We start from the raw sequence: 19,416 nt of genomic DNA on the forward strand, positions 1-19,416 counted from the left end.
AGGTCACCGAATCCCACCCATAACCTTTCACTGATTTAGATGTTTCTGCAAAAATGAATTCATACAATGGGATTTCAACTGGTTTTTTCTAAATTACCAGTCCAGTAACATAATTACTACTCAACCTGAGTCATTTCAATAAAGCTCATTCCCATCAACAACATTCATATTTTGCCTTACTTTATCTCCGTGCCTTCCTTGAGGTCCTTGTTTTCCCAGTTGTCCTAGACACTTGCAAACTAAATTACAACATTTTCTTTCTGCAACTGCGTCCTGCAACAAGATGCAATTTTAAGAATGTTTAACCATCATACAGCAGCATCTTTACTGATTTATATAATACTCTGTCATATTTTGTGGCTGTACTGGGTGAGGGACAATTAACATCATACAGCACTGCAATGAGGGAGTCTTGATCGAACTGTTGTGTGTCCTCTTCAAAATGGACCTTTGAATATCGTGTCCAGCACTGGTACCCAGGAGAGAAGGGAAGAGGCTGTTGCAAAAATGTCTAATTATATGATTCACATGTTTTAGGAATATGACTTGTTTGGGAATTGAAGTTGTAATTGTAAAATATTGGAAGCACCTGGATTGAGAGACTGGTAAACAAACCAAATGCAATTCAAAGGATGTCCTACATTTATTTAGTAAGGTCAGAGTTGGAAGTGGGAAAACGTTAAACCATGGATGACTACTTTCTGCGTTTCTTGATGGAGGCGGGATGCCCACAGTCGCCTTCACAAGGAGTTTATTTTCTCCTCAGAACAAAGGCATGATTTAGGAATAGAAAATATGGAATTAATCTCTATCCAAGTTTGCCACGTTGTTGTGGGGATGTTTTTTGGGGCTGGGTTATCTGTATGATTTCTCATAGAAGCAGTTGGTTGGAGCCTGGGAGCAGCTTTGAGATGAGCAGAGAGATCTGCCAGGAGCTACAGATTGATAGCAAAATGTAATCGGTAACCAAGGGTGTTTTCTGATTTTAGAGTCGGTGAGCAAGACAGCAGTGAGGCCCATGCGGGGGTTGAGGTGTCCAATTGTGATGAGAGTTGGAGGCTTACCTAACCAGATGTTAATCATAGAATTTACAGTGCAGAAGTCCATCGAGCACGCACCGGCCCATGGAAAGAGCACCCTACCCAAGCCCACAACTCCACCCTATCCCTGCATCCCAGCAACCCCACGCAACCTTTTTTTGGACACTAAGGGCAATTCCGCATGGCCAGTCCACCTAACCTGCACATCTTTGGACTGTGGGAGGAAACCGGAGCCCCCGGAGGAAACCCACGCAGACACGGGGAGAACGTTCAGACTCCACACTGACAGTGACTCAAGCCGGGAATCGAACCTGGGACCCTGGAGCTGTGAAGCAGCTGTGCTAACCACTGTGCTACCATGCCGCCCTTAATAGGATGGCACGGTGGCACAGTGGTTAGCACTGCTACCTCACAGCCCCAGGGACCCGGGTTCAATTCCGGCCTCCGGTGACTGTCTGTATGGGGTTTGCACTTTCTCCCCGTGTGTGCGTGGGTTTCCTCCGGGTGCTCCGGTTTTCTCCCACAGTCCAAAGATGTGAAGGTTAGGTGGATTGGCCATGCTAAATTGCCCCTTAGTGAACAAAAGGTTAGATGAGGTTACTGGGTTACGGGGATAGGGTGGAGGCATGGGCTTAAGTAGGGTGTTCTTCCCAAGCACCAGTGCGTGCTCGATGGTCTTCTGCACTGTAAATTCTATGATACTATGAGACTCATACCTTGACAAACGGCTCGGACACCAGGAGAGACAATGGCCGGGATTCTCCGAAATCCCAGCCAAGTGTTGACGTCGCGTCAAAACCGGCGTGAGCGATGCTGGCATCAATGGGCCTCCAAGCTCAGGCATTCACCCCTTCTTCAGGGGCTAGTATGGTGTCGGAGTGCTGTGTGCCCGAAAGCCGGCGCAACATGGCCGGCACGGGTCCGTGTATGCAGGCCATGGTCGGCGCGGGTCCGCGCACGCGCGTGGGTTGCTGTCTCTGCGCCGGCCCCCAGTCAACATAGCAGAGCCCTACAGGGGCCCGGCATGGAGAAACATAGGCCCCCCCCTGGAATTATCCCGCCCATCGATCGATAGGCCCCGATCGCGAGCCTGGCCACCGTGGAGGCCCCTCCCGGAGTTGGATCCCCCCGCCCCCCCACCAGGACGGCCCCCGCAGCCAGAACTCCGAGGTCCCGCCGTAACCCACGCCGGCGGGACTTGGTGGAACTCGGCGGGCACTCGGCACGTCGAGCATGGAGAATCGCCGCGAGGGCCGCTTTCAACAGCCACCGATGTGCGGCGGCAACCCTGCAGGCACGATTGCCACAGATTCTCCGGGTGCTGGAGAATCAGCGGCCCGTCTTCAGAGCAGCGTGCCGCGACTCTCGTGCCCCGCACGGGATCGGAGAATCCTGGCCAATGAATTCCTGAGAGTTGTGGCACACCTTGGGAAGTTAAGAAAATTCCCAGGTGAAATATATGAGAACTCATGGGTGGAAATAAAAGTGGAATGTCCTGTTGAGATTTTCAGCCTTAAAGAAAAATAAATTATAATGTTAAGTTCGTAATTTAATCCTTGTTTAACATGTGAAACCCTGTGGCAATTCTTTCTGGGAGTTTAATTTTCTTTTTAAAAATTACATTTCTCCACTGAGATCATGACAACAGTCAAGCTGCGGAGGCAGTACAATGAAAAGCCTTGATACTCATTCGCAATATCAGGAGCGTGAACAATGAAGAGGCATGCGCTAGTTAGTCTTCAAAAGAGGGGGGGAGCGGGGAGGAGGCAAAATTCGACTTGGGCAGGGAAACAAAACAAGTGTTTTTGTATCTTCTGTTGTTACATGTGCTATTCAATCTTCAGATTCCCTGGCTTCAATGGAACAAATATTAAGGTGGGGGAGTGGGGGCATATATCTAATATCCCAGGTCAAGTTGAATTTCAGCCCCATGTCCTCTGTGAGGAGATTTGATATAAGTATTTTTAAAAATTTGAAATGATATTTTAAACGGTCTGAACAGATCAAAGGGATATCAGTTCACACAGGTAAAAAGATAACGGGGGGGATTCTCCCAAATGGGGCCCAAGTGTTCGCGCCGTCGTGAACGCCGTCGCGTTTCACGACGGCGCGAACCGGGCCCGGGTACGACCTATTCTGTCCCCCACAGGGGGCCAGCACGGCGCTGGAGCGGTTCAGACCGCGCATGCGCAGTTGGGACGCGCCAACCTACGCATGCGCGGGGGACTTCTTTAGCGCGCCGGCTCCAACTCAACATGGCGTCGGTGTTCAGGGGCCGGACGCGCAGGGAAGTAGGCCCAGGGGAGGGGGGGGGGGGGGAGAGGCCGGCCTGCCGATCGGTGGGCCCTGATTGCAGGCCAGACCCCATCGGAGGGGCCCTCTGGTGAAGGAGCCCCCTCCCCCACAGGCCGCGCCCCCAACCGTTCGCGCAGAGTTCCCATCGGCAGCGACCAGGGGTGAACGGCGCCGGCGGGACTCTGTCCTATCCGCACGGCCGCGCAGCCCATCCGGGCTGGAGAATCAGCGGCCCCACCAATTCCAGCGGCTCGCGGCTGGCGCCGCGCCAAACGCGCCGGCGCAATGGCGCCGATTCTCCTCACCTTGGAGAATCGCGCGCCGGCGTCGGGGCGTTGTGGCGCGGTTGCGGCAATTCTCCGGCCCAGCGTGGGGCTTGGAGAATCGCCCCCAAATTTCCAACAAGAACTTGGATTTATACAGCACCCTAAACACACTAAAAACTTCCAAGGTGCTTCAGATGAGCCCCACCAGCTGAAAAAGTGAGACTGGACTAAACTAAGAGACGTGAGCCCAGGTGACCATGTGCTTGGTCGGAAGATAGTTTTTAAGAAAGGTCTTAAAGGAGGACAGAGCATGGAGCGGTTTGGGGAGACAATTCCAGAGCTTAGGGCCCAAACAGCTGAAGGCACAGCCACCAATGGTGGGGTGAAGAGATCTGGGGAATGGACCAGCATTCAGAGTTGGAGGAGCACAGAATTCTTAGAGCATTGGAGGGATGGAAGTTTATGATAGGAGCATGATGAGCGAGATCAACACATGACATGGACTTCCCAGTAAAGTGAAGAAAATACACCAATTCCAGGGCAGGTAAAGTTGTTCAGGATTAAGAAGTAAAATGAGTCCAAATAACCATCCCCGTCCAAAGTTATCAGACAGGCTCTGAATACGTAGGCTAACGAGATGAGCAGTAATGGCAAAGATGGAATAGGAAGAAATATTGGGCGCAATTCAGCGACTCTTCTGCGCCCAGTGCGGATCCAGGTGCAACAGATGAATCGCGCACAATCGCCAAATTGAGCTCTGCACCAAGTGCCAGGCCAATCGCTCCACCCGTGTGATCTGGATCTCACCCAGCGAGGACGAGATCCAGATCTGAATATTCAAATGAGCCTAATGGCTCATTTAAATACCCAGATGCCGGATTAACCTGGCTCCCAGGAGTCACCAGCCATGCCTAGGCGACCTCGCCAGAATGCCGTGTAGTACTGGTCCGTACAAACGTGGACCAAAAATAACAGCGCCTGTGGGAGGAGGGGGATCTCCTAGCCATTGTAGACCCTCAGGTGGACAGGGTGGCACGCTGGCACTCCCCCTGGCAGCTGACCACCTTGGCACTGCCAGGGTGCCCGGGTTCCAGGGTAGCACTGAGAGGTCAGGCCTGGGCCCGTTGATGCCTTGCCAAGTAGAGTTAGGGGGCTTCCTGGGGGCTTCCCCCAGGTTTGGGGGTGAGGGGTGGAAATCCAAAAAGCAGGGGGAGGGAACTTTAGCTCACCAGCAGGAAATCCCTCTACGTGTGGCCTTGGCAGAGAGAAACTCCCCGCGGCCAAGAGAAACAGCAAAATGGCGTTGGATAGCGGGGTGTTTCCCGGGGCTGCAGCTGCTACGAAATACCCTGCTAAAAGCACCTACAGCAGACTTCAGCTTCAGTCCGCTGAATTGTGCCTATCATCTCAAACAATCCAGCACAGTTCATTCAAATAATTCAACAAATGAAACATTTTTGCAGTAAATTTTTGATAACACATGGAACAGGATATTCCAGGGAGGTGGGGGGGGGGGGGGGGGGGGGGGCGCTAGTTCCCGCCCCACCCAACGAAAGAGTCGGCACAAAACACATTCCCGCCAATCACAGCAGCCCCGCGGCCAGTTAACGCCTCAAGGAGCATGGTTTGTCTGGAGTCAGGAATTCCCCTCCTCACTCAGGCAGGAAGACAGGCCTTGGGGTGGGTGGGTTGGGGTGGGAGAACCATTGAGGGAGGCATGCATCCCTTGGACCTGAGCAGGGCGACATTCTAAACGTGCCCCTTGCCCCTAAACTTTTTCTTCCCGCCATCCTCAAAATTGAGACTAAGTTGGAAGTGGCCCTCATGTGGTCAATAATTGACCACCAAGCGGCATATGGGAATCCACCCGAGATATTTTACTAGCTCTACCCACGGGCTCGCAAACCTGTCAGTTGGGAAAGTTTTGCCCATGATGCCTTAAAAGATATAAATAATAATACATTAACTTTGCTATTTGTGAAGAGGATGCTAGATCTCTAGGGTGTAAGCATGTCCTAATGTACCATGATCAACCAGGCATTGTAGTAGTTATACATTTAGCTGTGCAGTTACTTATACCTTTAGGTAGCCAATACTTTCAGTCAGCTAATTCCCTAATCATCCTTCAAAAATCTAAGGGATGTCAGTTTAGAACAAAAAATAACTAAATCATTGGATTGTTATTGATAACATTTTTCTAAACCTTTTTACTAATGTGAGGTTCTCTTTCAGAGTCACTTACAATCTCTGTGAGTAATGCGCTTCCAATATCGTGCATTCCAATGGCTAATCGCTCTCTGTAGCCAAATCCTCTGCCGAACTCCAGTTCATGAAGCTTGTCAACATTTGCAGTGTTTTCCAGAGCAACCACGATCAATGCATTGATACCTGTTTTGAAAATTAAACATTGACCGCTCTCTGTTAAACTATGCTGTGGCTGGTTTATGTTATGTCATTGGTCAGTGTATTGCACCTCGGCAATGTACCTATTAACTCATTGCATGATCAAAATTAAACTGTTGTTCATGATTCATTCATTCTCATTTCGGTTCCAGCAGTTGATGGCCACGTGATATGAACCATATAGCCTGCCCTTTCATAAGTTTAATGGGTCAACAATTATTTTGCTCTCAACTGTAGATCTCACATCGCAATGATACTTAGATTGTTTGTATTCACTGTCCACAAAATTACCCTGAAGGCCGATTGGCTGAGCTTTGCCTATCCCCCGGCCCATGTATTCCATTGGCAGATTTTCCTCTGTTCACTTGTCCCTCGTTATGATTTGGACAACAGCATTTTAGAGGAGTTCCACCTCTTTCCGTCTTTCTGTTTCCTTCCCTCCACGTGCGTTTCCCAATAGCCTACACCATTTCTGTGCAGTAAAATCATTTTCTCACCCAGTTTTAATAATCTTTCTCTTTAAATATTTTTATTGAGGCATTTATATATAAACCCAGGCTTAATTATCATGCAGCCATTGGATAATATTTGGGTTGAGAATAAAAAGCAACATGGATTAGTTCTTGCCCACTCAGTAACGTATTTTAAAAGTAACTTTTCCTGTGCAATGTATAATAAAAATAATCTTTATTGTCACAAGAAGGCTTACATTAACACTGCAATGAAGTTACTGTGAACAGCCCCTCGTCGCCACATTCCGGCGCCTGTTTGGGTACACTGAGGGAGAATTCAGACTGTCCAAATTACCTAACAGCAGGTCTTTCGGGACTTGTGGGAGGAAACCGAAGCACCCGGAGGAAACCCACGCAGACGGACCAAACTAAAGGAACCATAAACACAAACATTCCAGAAGGTGCAGTCCTTCAAGAAACTCATCATTAAAACCTCAAGCTTTTCACTGTTATGGAAAGAATGGCATAGCATGAGATACATATGAATGATTTAAAATCCCAGTGTCCAGCAAACTGTTCCATTAAAGTCCTGTCATGGTGACGGAAATGGATACAAATGTTTCTCATAACTTTGTTTCTGTGATTACAATGGAATCTCTTTGTTCTAAATGTCCTAGGGTTCTATAAAACTGAGGCAGGATGCCTGATATCATACCTAAACCAAAATCAACATCTGTTGCAGATGTAGTTGTTAAAACCCAATGGAAATATTAATTCCTGAATGTTTCTCGTTAAATGCTACTGCTCGGTGCCAACATTCAGTGCTATCAATATTCCCCAGCATCTTCAAAACAGGATGACAGATAAACCCCAGTTAGTTACCATTAAGCCGGAGTCTTTTTGATGCTTCCTTGAGTTTATCCATGCTATCCTCTACTCCATTCGTAAACATCACAATCACCTGGAAAGAGAGAGTTAAAAGAAACATTAGGAGCAACAGATTGGAAAGTTCCACAGCTTTCAATGGAGGAAGTTCTGTGATAGCAGAGTGCTGTAGAATTCATTATCTTTAGGTGCATTTAAATCATGGTAGGGCTTCTGACACCACGAGCAATAGCAGACTGAGGAAAGCTCATGTCCAGCTTCAAGGGATAAATGAAACATGTGGCAGTTACACAAAGAGTTAACAATTAACACTTAACAATTGGCAGATTTCCAAATATTCCAGATAAAGGGCATAGGTATCAATATAACAAAAGGATTAAAATCAGGCATAAGGAGGGTGAAAGCACTTTTAGCAGATCTGACTATTACAATAGAAGACAAAATTAGAAGAAAAGTAAAGGGCAAACTAATACCAGGAACGCCTATGGAAAAGTGAATAGGTGCTTCAAGTGTGATTTGAAATATCATTATGCAGTGAACTGCCTGGAATGAAAAGGCAGGGTCATCAAAATGATGAAGGGGATGAAGATAATGATGAATCCAAAGTATACTGGTCACAGATTTTTAGTCCTACAATGTACATGTTAATCATGGTCTCTTTTAACTGTGCCGCACTAGATAGTACTTCCACTTCAAAAATATTTCAAACAGAAGGTTCAAAATATTATCTTGATTCATTAAGTTGTAAGGGTTGGAACAAGGCTAAAGAATATAAAATACAACTTTGATAAGGTTTGGTAATGTCAACATTTTGAGGTCATGAGACAATTGAAATTACTTGTAAAATGGCTGGAGTAAGCCATTTTATATGTAACAATGTCGTCGAGAGAGAGAGAGAGAGAGAGAGACCTATGCTATGCAGCAAACTATGAAAAAGGAACAAATGTCACTTGGCATGGAGCTTGTTAAGGCAATTATTTTTGGAAAGTAATTTGATCAGCAGTTTATCTATACAGGATATTATTGTATCGCCACAATAAAACCTGATATTTCTCAGAGCAGTAGACAAATACTAATTCTATCAGAATTAGTATTCTGATAAGAATCAGAAAGAAAAGACAAACAAATGGACCGGGACTAAGTCCCCACGCCCACTAGAAAATGGGCGAGAAACACTCTGGACTTTTTCCTCGAAAGTCCAGGGTGATTCTCCGTTTTCCAGGGGGCTAGCAGAGCCCTGGCATGCGTCCCGCCGTTCTGGCTGCCGGCGGGGCCCTGCTGTTCAGACCACCCGGCCGTGCATGCGCACGGCGGCCGCAAGTAGGTCCATTTATGCGCATGGCGGCCCACCTCGGCGCGGGCGCTGCCGACATGGTGGAGCCACACAGCGGGCCCACGCAGAGGAAGATAGGTTCCCCCCAGATTGCGATGGCAGAAGAGACAACAGCACCATAAAAATAGAGGGGATTACAGGGAAAAGCACAGGAGATTACACAGAATACAGGTAAAAGATCACAAAGGCATGCTGGGAAATGTGATTACGAGGACATTCAAAAGATCACAGGGACATACAGATAGTCAGATAGTGGATATCACATGGAGATGTCACTCTGTGACATACAAACGGAGTAGGTCACAGAACTATGCAGGTTGAGGAGATCACAGTGACAAACAAGAGAGGGGGAAGGAAGGGACATACAGGTGGAAAATATTCCAGTAATGTACAGTGAAATGACATAGCAGAATTAGGAAGCTATGAAAGCATGGGTTCCATGAGTGAATGGATCTTAAGTTAAATGTCTGGTGCTATGCAGGGCGAGGCCGTGAAATTAGCTCTGCATCTCTCTAGCAAAGAGCAAGCATAGACACCATGAGTTGAATAGCCCCCATGTTGTAACCCGGATGTTGTTCTGAGCCGATATCACCTAATACCAATAACTATAGTTTATGCCAAAGTCATATAAGGTCAATGAAAGGTGCAAAGGACAGGCCAGAAAATCATAGGCCCTCAGCTTGATTTCAGTGGAAGCAATTCTGAGAGATAGGATAAACTGACACTTAGAAGGGCCCAGATTAGAATCATATAATCACTGCAGTGCTGAAAGAGGCCATTCAGCCCATCGATTCTGCACCGACTCTCTGAAAGAGCGTCCTTCCGGGCCCATTTGCCCGCTCTATCCCCGTAACCCCAAGTAACCTTTGGACTCACTAAGGGCAAATTTAGCATGGCCAATCCACCTTTGGACTGTGGGAGGAAACTGAAGCACCCGTAGGAAACCCATGGAGACATGGGGGGAACATACAAACTCCACACAGACTATCACCCAAGGTCGGAATTGAACACAGCACTGTGAGGCAGTGTTAAGCACTATGTCCCCATGCCGCTCGATAGGGATAGTCAGTATGGTTTTGTTAGGGGAAGTTTGTGTCTTACTAACTTAATAGACTTTTTTGAGGAAGTAACAAGGAGGATTGATAAGGGTAGTGTAGTGGACATTGTCTACATGGATTTCAATATGGTAGCTGAGAAGGTCCCACATGGCAGACTGGTCAGAAAAGTGAAATCGCATGGATACAGGGTAAGGTGGCAAGTTGGATCTGAAATTTGGTCAGTGTCAGGAAATAAAGGGTAATGGTCAATGGATGTTTTTGCCAATGGAAAGTAGTTTCCAGTGGTGTTCCACAAGGTTCAGTATTGGGGCCCTAGCTGTTTGTTGTATATAAAAGTAATTTAGACATAAATGTGGGTCGCACGATTGGGAAATTTGCAGATGACTCAAAGATTGGCCGTGTAGTGAGGAGGATAGCTGCCAAATCTCAAATGATATCAATGGTTTGATTGAGTGGGCAGAAGAGTGGCAAATGGAATTCAATCCGGAAAAGTGTGAGGTAATGCATTCACGGAGGCCAAACAAAGCAAGGGAATGTTCAGTAAATGAGAAGATATTGAGGTTGAGGAAGTGGGAGACTTGGGGAGCATGTGCATAGGTCCTTGAAGATGGCAGGACAGGTGGACAAGCTGGTCAAGAAAGCATATGGAATGCTTTCCTTTATTATCATAGAATTTACAGTGCAGAAGGAGGCCATTCGGCCCATCGGGTCTGCACTGGCTCTTGGAAAGAGCACCCTACCCAAGGTCAACACCTCCACCCTATCCCCATAACCCAGTAACCCCACCCAACATTAAGGGCAATTTTGGACACACTAAGGGCAATTTATCATGGCCAATCCACCTAACCTGCACATCTTTGGACTGTGGGAGGGAAACGGTGCACCCGGAGGAAACCCACGCACACACGGGGAGGATGTGCAGACTCCGCACAGACAGTGACCCAAGCCGGAATCGAACCTGGGACCCTGGAGCTGTAAAGCAATTGCGCTATCCACAATGCTACCGTGCTGCCCCAATCCACCCATATTGGGCGAGGTATTGAGTACAAATGCAGAGATATCATGATGTATAAAATGCTGGTTAGAAAACAGCTGGAGTTGTGTGTACAGTTCTGGTCCCCACATTACAGGAAGGCCAAAATTGCTCTGGAGAAAGTGCAGAGGGGATTTACAACAATGTCGCCAGGGCTTGAAAATTTCAGCTATAACGAAAGATTGGATAGGTCGGGGTTGTTTTCCTCAGAACAGAGGAGGCTGAGGGTGACCTAATTGAGGTGTACAAAATTATGAGGGGCCCAGACAGAGTAGACAGGAAAGACTTGTCTTCCCTTAGCTGAGGGGTCAATTACCAGGCGGCGTAGATTTAAGGTGAGATTGGTGGGAGGATTGGAGGGGACATGAGGAAAATCTTTTTCACCCAGAGAGTGGTGAGTGTCTGGCGTTCACTGCCTAAATTGGTGATTGAGGCTGGAACGCTCAATTCATTTAAAATGTACCCAGATCTGAATCTGAGGTGCTGTATGTAACCTGTAAGACTATGGGTCAGGTGCTGGAAAATGGGATTAAAATGAGCGGCAAATTTCTTTTTTCCTCTTTTTTTGGCAGACACGATGGGCTGAGTGGTTTATTTCTGCATCATAACTTTCCTATGGTTCTACGGTTCTAATGGCAATTACTGGCAACTTTCCCCACAAAAGACATTGTCGTTCAGCTTTTCTGCTGATTTGTCAGATGTTACCTTCACATTTGTGCCTGACTCCTCCGCAAATTTGTTTGAAAACGACAACAGATAATTGTCAGTTAAGCTGATTTGGTCGACGGCCGGCCGCAAAAACGCTTTCAAATTCCGCACGACGTCTGGATTGTAGTTTTCAAAATTTGACTCAAAGCGTGTACTTCCGACGCTATTGGCGATGTGAAATCCCACCCTGACGTTGAGACTGCGGCCTGCCATACAGCTGATGTTGTGTATATCCATCATTCTCCGGATTATGCTATCCAGCTGTGTCTGCAGTTTCAGCTGACCGGCCAGTGCATTGGGGAAGTGTATCTGACTGGGGAGGTCCACTCCCACAGCAACATCAACAGTACATCCTGGAAGAGAAGAAGGAGCTCGTCTAATTCTGACAGTCCCATCAGCAGCTCACCAAACCATCATTTCTCCCACTTGGAGAATAATCCCACGTGGGTCTTACATTACAATTATATTACCAATTGCTGCACAGTGTTCTTTTGTATCACTAACATATGCAAGCAGCGAAATTGCCCGTTCCAGATCCAACATCTGTAATTTGGCTGTCACAACTTTTCCCCCTCCATTTACTGCCCCTTGATTGCTCCCCTTGCTAAAATATCTTTCTATTCATCAAAAATGATTTCTAGAAAGTGATGGGTAATGAAGCATTGCTGGCAAAGCCACTGTAGCGCCCAAAGACTCACGAGCGACGAATAGAGATGAAGTCGATGAGGTTTTATTAAGCGTGACTTGTTCCCCGCAGTTCAGCAACAGACTGGCCTGCGGGGGAGAACTCCTGGTTCTTATACTCCGCCTTCAGGGCGGAGCTAGAGATCAACAGCCAACCAGGACCCGGGATCTGTCAGCCAATGACATCACGGCTTCACAGTCCCACATGACCCCTAATGCATACTACCACATTCACCCCTTGTTAAAAATGAACCCGGCGGGGTGGTGCTTCGCATGGTGGTAGGGGTTTACAAGGCTGGTCCTGGGAGGAAAAAAACTTTTGCATGTCATCACAGTGCCCTACACTGGGCTATGTACAGGGTTTTTTGTTTTGAACTATTTACAGTATTGGTAAGAGGGAAAAAGGAAAAAAAATTCTCGTTAAAGTCCACAACATTCTAGTGTTACACCGATGCCACGAGTCGGTCGGGCGGTCTGGTCGTCCTTGTCGATCGCCTCAGCCCCGGTGGTGGTGGTGCTTGTTCCAGTGTTGTCGTCTCCGGGAGCTTTACGGTTTCTGCTTCAGTTTCACTTCTGGGAGGACCTGGGAGGAGGACCGATCCTCCCGGGAAGGGGGCGGTCGCGGGGTGCGCCGGTGGCAGGGAGGGGGTGATTGGTGTCGAGGGGGTGTGCGTGTTGCCGGCGGGCGCCAGATCTCGCAGGGAGACCGTGTCCTGTCGGCCGTCGGGGTACTCCACGTAGGCGTACTGCGGGTTCGCGTGGAGGAGGTGAACCCTCTCGACCAACGGGTCCGACTTGTGCGCCCGCACATGTTTCCGGAGCAAGATGGGTCCTGGGGCCGCCAGCCAGGTCGGCAGCGACGTTCCAGAGGAGGACTTCCTGGGGAAGACAAGGAGGCGCTCATGCGGCGTTTGGTTAGTGGTGGTACACAGCAGCGACCGGATGGAGTGGAGAGCGTCCGGGAGGATCTCCTGCCACCGTGAAACTGGGAGATCCCTGGACCGTAGGGACAGTAGGACGGTCTTCCAGACCGTGCCGTTCTCCCTCTCTACTTGCCCGTTCCCCCGGGGGTTGTAGCTGGTCGTCCTGCTCGAGGCTATACCCTTGCTGAGCAGGAACTGGCGCAGCTCGTCACTCATGAAGGAGGAGCCCCTGTCGCTATGGACGTATGCGGGGCAACCGAACAGTGTGAATATGGTGTTAAGGGCTTTAATGACTGTGGCCGCTGTCATGTCAGGGCAGGGGATGGCCAAGGGGAAACGGGAGTACTCGTCCACCATGTTCAGGAAGTATGTGTTGCGGTCGGTGGAGGGGAGGGGCCCTTTGAAATCCAGACTGAGGCGTTCAAAGGGACGGGAGGCCTTGATCAGGTGCGCACTATCCGGCCTGAAAAAATGCGGTTTGCACTCTGCGCAGATGTGGCAGCTCCTTGTGACTGTACGGACCTCCTCCACGGAGTAGGGGAGTGTTGCGGGACTTTATAAAATGGTAGAACCGAGTGACCCACGGGTGGCAGAGGTCCTCGTGGAGGGTTTGGAGACGGTTAATTTGTGCGTTGGCACATGTGCCACGCGATAAGGCATCGGACGGCTCGTTCAGCTTTCCGGGACGGTACAAGATCTCATAGTTGAAGGTGGAGAGCTCAATCCTCCACCTTAAGATCTTGTCATTTTTAATTTTGCCCCGCTGTGCATTATCGAACATGAAGGCTACTGACCGCTGGTCAGTGAGGAGAGTGAATCTCCTGCCGGCCAGGTAATGCCTCCAATGTCGCACAGCTTCCACTATGGCTTGGGCTTCCTTTTCCACTGAGGAGTGGCGGATTTCTGAGGCGTGGAGGGTTCGGGAGAAAAAGGCCACGGGTCTGCCCGCTTGGTTAAGGGTGGCCGCTAGAGCTACATCGGAGGCGTCGCTCTCGACCTGGAAGGGGAGGGACTCGATGGCGCGCATCGTGGCCTTTGCGATATCCGCTTTGATGCGGCTGAAGGCCTGGCAAGCCTCTGTCGACAGGGGGAAGGTCGTGGTCTGTATTAGGGGGCGGGCCTTGTCTGCGTACTGGGGGACCCACTGGGTGTAATATGAAAAGAACCCCAGGCAGCGTTTTAGGGCTTTGGAGCAGTGAGGGAGGGGAAATTCCATGAGGGGGCGCATACGTTCGGGGTCGGGGCCTATTATCCCATTGCGCACTACATATCCCAAGATGGCTAGCCGGTTTGTGCTAAAAACGCACTTGTCCTCGTTGTATGTGAGGTTCAAGGCTTTAGCGGTCTGGAGGAATTTTTGGAGGTTGGCGTCGTGGTCCTGCTGATCGTGGCCGCAGATGGTTACGTTGTCGAGATACGGGAACGTGGCCTGCAACCCGTGTTGATCAACCATTCGGTCCATCTCTCGTTGGAAGACCGAGACCCCGTTTGTGACGCCAAATGGGACCCTTAGGAAGTGGTATAATCGCCCGTCTGCCTCGAAGGCTGTGTACTTGCGGTCACTTGGGCGGATGGGGAGCTGGTGGTAGGCGGACTTGAGGTCCACGGTGGAGAAGACCTTATATTGGGCAATCCGATTGACCATGTCGGATATGCGGGGGAGAAGATACGCATCTAGCTGTGTGTGCCTGTTGATGGTCTGGCTATAGTCTAGACCATCCTTTGCTTCTCCCCTGTCTTTACTACTACCACCTGTGCTCTCCAGGGACTATTGCTGGCCTGGATTATGCCTTCCTTCAGTAGCCGCTGGACTTCGGACCGAATAAATGTCCGGTCCTGGGCGCTGTACCGTCTGCTCCTAGTGGCGACGGGTTTGCAATCCGGGGTGAGGTTTGCAAACAAGGATGGGGGCTCAACCTTGAGGGTTGCGAGGCCGCAGATAGTGAGTGGGGGTATTGGGCTGCCGAATTGGAAAGTTAGGCTCTGCAGGTTGCACTGGAAGTCTAATCCCAGTAATGTGGGCGCGCAGAGTTGGGGAAGGACGTAGAGCCTGTAGTTTTTAAACTCCCTCCCTTGCACCGTTAGGGTCACTATGCAGAAGCCTTTGATCTGTATGGAGTGGGATCCTGCAGCTAGGGAAATCTTTTGCGCACTGGGACGGATGGTCAAAAAACAGCGTCTTACCGTGTCGGGGTGGATGAAGCTTTCTGTGCTCCCGGAGTCGACCAGGCATGGTGTCTCGTGCCCGTTGATCAGCACCGTTGTTGTTGTCGTCTGGAGCGTCCGGGGCCGTGCTTGGTCCAGCGTCATTGAGGCCAGACGTGGTCGTAGTGCTTCAGCGTCTTCCTCGAACCCCGTGGAGCCGTCGATGCTGGGGTCCATTGTTGCCGTCCAAGATGGCGGCGGGGGTGAACAAAATGGCCGCCCCCATGCATCGCACATGGCTGGGGGGTCCCAAGATGGCGGCGGGGGTGGACAAAATGGCCGCCCCCATGCGTCGCACAGGGCTGGGGTGTCCCAAGATGGCGGCGCCCCTCCTCCCCTCGTGGTGGCCGGGACCCAAAATGGCTGCGCCTGCGGGTCGCACATGGGGCGCTGGGGGGGTTGGGGAGCGTTTGAAACGTGCAGGACTCCTTCTTCTCCGGGGACAGCGGTGGCCGGGAACCAAAATGGCTGCGCCTGCGGGTCGCACATGGGGTGCTGGGGGGGTTGGGGAGCATTTGAAACGCGCAGGACTCCTTCTTCTCTGGGGACAGCGGCGACCCCCCGGGACCGGCACACAGCCACGAAATGGCCCTTTTTCCCGCAGCTCTTGCAAATCGCTGCGCGGGCCGGGCAGCGCTGCCGGGGGTGTTTCGCCTGGCCGCAGAAAAAGCAGCGGGCCCCCCCGGGACGACTTGGCATCTGAACCGCGCAAGCCTGTGGGGGGGGGGGGGGGGGGTTTGTCACGACGGGGGTCCACTGAGCCCAAGGGGCTGCCGCGCGGTCGGGGCCGTAGGCGCAGGTGTTTCGCGCGGCCACATCTAGGGAGGCTGCAAGGGCCCGTGCCTCTGAGAGTCCTAGCGACTCTTTTTCAAAAAGTCTTTGGCGGATTTGGGGAGAGTTCATACCTGCCACAAAAGCATCGCGAATTAACATGTCCGTGTGTTCAATCGCGTTTACCGGCGGGCAGCTGCAGGCCCGTCCCAAAATTAGCAGCGCGGCGTAGAATTCGTCTAGCGATTCTCCGGGACTTTGCCGTCTCATTGGGAGTTGGTAGCGTGCGTAGATCTGGTTCACTGGGCGAACATAGATGCTCTTTAGTGCTGCGAACGCCGTCTGGAAATCCTCTGCGTCTTCTATGAGAGGGTAAATTTCCGGGCTTACCCTCGAGTGCAGGACCTGTAGTTTCTGGTCTTCTGTGACCCGGCCGGGGGCCGTTCTGAGGTAGGCTTCGAAACAAGTCTGCCAGTGTTTAAAACTGCTGCTGAGTTCACTGCGTGGGGGCTGATCCTCAGGCATTCCGGGACGATCCTGAGCTCCATAGTCCTTTAAGCACGCTTAATAAATTGTAGCGCACAAAGACTCACGAGAGGCGAATAGAGATGAAGTCGATGAGGCTTTATTAAGCGTGACTTGTTCCCCGTAGTTCAGCAACAGACTGGCCTGCGGGGGAGAACTCCTGGTTCTTATACTCCGCCTTCAGGGCGGAGCTAGAGATCAACAGCCAACCAGGACCTGGGATCTGTCAGCCAATGACATCACGGCTTCACAGTCCCACATGACCCCTAATGCATACTACCACAGCCACTATTTTATTTTATTGGCTTGTATCTTCCAACATAGGGAGTGACAAATGACTCAACTTACGTTGCTGATGCACCTCAGGATCCTAAGATCTGGGGCCCTGGAATAGATCCACACATACAAAGTACTCACGTAGGATGTTTAAACTGGTGTTATCCTGCATGAACTTCTGCATGGTTCACCATGATAGTGGGAAGAGATGGCCATTTTCACGCAGACTTGGGTTCTTTGCTGTTTACTTACCCTATTCTTAATGGTAAAACCTCTCAGGAATGCAGCCCAAAGTAAGTCAGCAGGAGTGTCAAAGCACTGCAGCACCCCCAGCAATACCCACACTGCTCAGTATCTCCCTGATACAGCTCAGCATCCCCAACAATGTTCACCCCATTACCGCCCCCCCCGCCATCAATGTTCGCTCCACCCCCATTCAACAATGCCCACCTTCCCCTCACCCTGAACAATGCTCACTCCCCCCTCCCCCTCACATTCCCTGCAATGTGGAGTCCTCCAACATTGGCCGGACAGGAGCCAGAGATTGTTCCTGACAATATTCATACCCCGTCCCAAAAATATTCACCGCCATTCCCCTCCTCGCCCTCAAGCCAATATTCACCACCCTCTTTCCTCTTCCAAAATTGTTGATCCCCACTGCTTCCCGCACCCTTTCTTCCAACTCACCTTCCAGAATCCCGGAATGGGATTGCTCGGGGCTGCCTGAAAGATCTGAGCCATTAAGCCAAGGGCCAGAATTAAAGAAGCACAGATATCTCGGAGAATTGTGGGGCTGGAGGTGATTCCACACATAGGGAGGGGGGTGAGGGGTGTGAGGCCATTGAAAACAATGATGGAAATACACACGGTATTTTACGGCAAACAGGATCTTCTGCAATATTGGAGCCGTAAAATCCAACCAGAATGTCCCAGAAATATACTGAAGGATGAGATTCCAGTCTATGCCACTGCATATAGCATCTGAGAATCAACCACATCAGTATGGGGGGAATTAAAGGCAAATTTGTGGTCCAAACTGGGTAAGGATGACAAGTTTCCTTCCCGAAAGGAAATTAATAGCCATTTGGGTGCTTACAAAAGCTTCAATACGTCATTTTTTACTAAGGCCATCTTTATATTTTTGAAGTACAATGCATTTTGTCATGATAGTATTCAAACTCGGGTTCCCTGTATTAATAGTCCAGTAACCACAACAGTAGCATACCAGGCTGAGATCACACATGTCATTGCAAAATGACTACATCGGAGACACCTTTCTGTAATTCTGAAGGCCATTATAGAGTCTCCAGTAAGAAGCAACGGCCAAGTAAGAAACTCTTCACTCACCTGAAGCTGGTGGATCACAGATGCTGCGGACGATCCTTTGTTTAATTTTGGGCAAGTCTCGAAAACCTTCAATATAATAGATTCTTTCTTGCGAGCCTGAGATTTGCAGAAGTTGGTTCAGATCCGCCTTCCCTACTCCCACAGTCAAAATATGAATGCCCTTGTCTCGCAGGTTGTCGGCTGGGGAAACAACACTCTCCATCGATCTCCCGTCCGTGATCACAAGCAGAAACTGGGGCACTCCAGAAGCTTTCCGACTACCTGCCTCTCTCGTGAACAGGCTAGCTACATTGGTCAGCGCTGGTCCAATACTGGTTCCTTGATTCAGTTGCACCATATCTTCAATCTTGACCACCAATGGTTTCTTCACTGAGAAATCCTTCACGTCAAATTCTTTTCGAAAAGATGTACTGAACTGGGCCAGGCCAAACTGGATCTGATTCGGGCCGACGTTGAAAAGGTCAACCATATGTATCATGAAAGACTTTGTGTAGTTGAAGTCATCGGCCACTATGCTCTCAGATCCGTCGACTAGGAAAACAATGTCTGCTTGTTGAAGTTGACATTCTAATGAAGGGAAAAAAATAATCAACTAAAGCTCTGTATAATTTAGCTCATTTATTTCTTCCCCCAATCTTCTCCCTTGTGTAGGTGATCCACTTTTGATTGGATTAAGGCCCCCTTTTAGAATATAGTTTCTGCCACTTACAATGGGTGTGTTGGTGTCAACATTATTTGGCCACGATTCATGATGCCTGCTGTAACAAGACATTTATTTAAATACTTATAAAGAGGGAATATTCAGGGTTGGCACGTGGCACAGTGGTTAGCACTGCTGCCTTCAGCGCTGAGGACCCCGGTTCTAATCCCGGCCCTGGGTCACTGTCCGTGTGGAGTTTGCACATTCTCCTCGTGTATGCATGGGTTTCACCCCGACAACCCAAAGATGTGCAGGTCAGGTGGATTGACCACGCTAAATTGCCCCTTAATTGGGGTACTCTAAATTTTTTAAAAAGAGGGAATATTCATCCTCCATCTCTCCACTTTCTACTCTTTCTAAATGCTCCAGTGCCATTACTCACAGAAAATGACCAGCACCTGCCTGATAATAACAGAGAGTAAAAGCGAAGACAAAAAAAAGCAAACTATCTTCAGCTTTGGCAAGCTCAACAGCCCTGAAGTACCATCAGTTTTACCAACACAGCAGGTGAA

At 49.6% G+C, this 19,416-nt stretch overlaps 1 protein-coding gene across 1 annotated transcript in view; it reads right to left on the reverse strand.

The window, feature by feature from the left end:
- The window catches only part of LOC140425489 (collagen alpha-6(VI) chain-like), a 198,060-nt gene that overhangs the window by 111,633 nt on the left and 67,011 nt on the right, over window positions 1-19,416 (reverse strand). The window contains exons 10-14 of the mRNA XM_072509810.1: window positions 18,205-18,771; window positions 11,471-11,826; window positions 7,339-7,417; window positions 5,844-5,989; window positions 181-273 (exon numbers count right to left, since the gene is read on the reverse strand). Of these exons, the coding sequence (XP_072365911.1) occupies window positions 181-273; window positions 5,844-5,989; window positions 7,339-7,417; window positions 11,471-11,826; window positions 18,205-18,771 (1,241 nt within the window). The remainder of the gene's footprint in view (window positions 1-180; window positions 274-5,843; window positions 5,990-7,338; window positions 7,418-11,470; window positions 11,827-18,204; window positions 18,772-19,416) is intronic.

Source organism: Scyliorhinus torazame, chromosome 6 (genome assembly GCF_047496885.1).
Source record: "Scyliorhinus torazame isolate Kashiwa2021f chromosome 6, sScyTor2.1, whole genome shotgun sequence".
Lineage (NCBI taxonomy): Eukaryota > Metazoa > Chordata > Chondrichthyes > Carcharhiniformes > Scyliorhinidae > Scyliorhinus > Scyliorhinus torazame.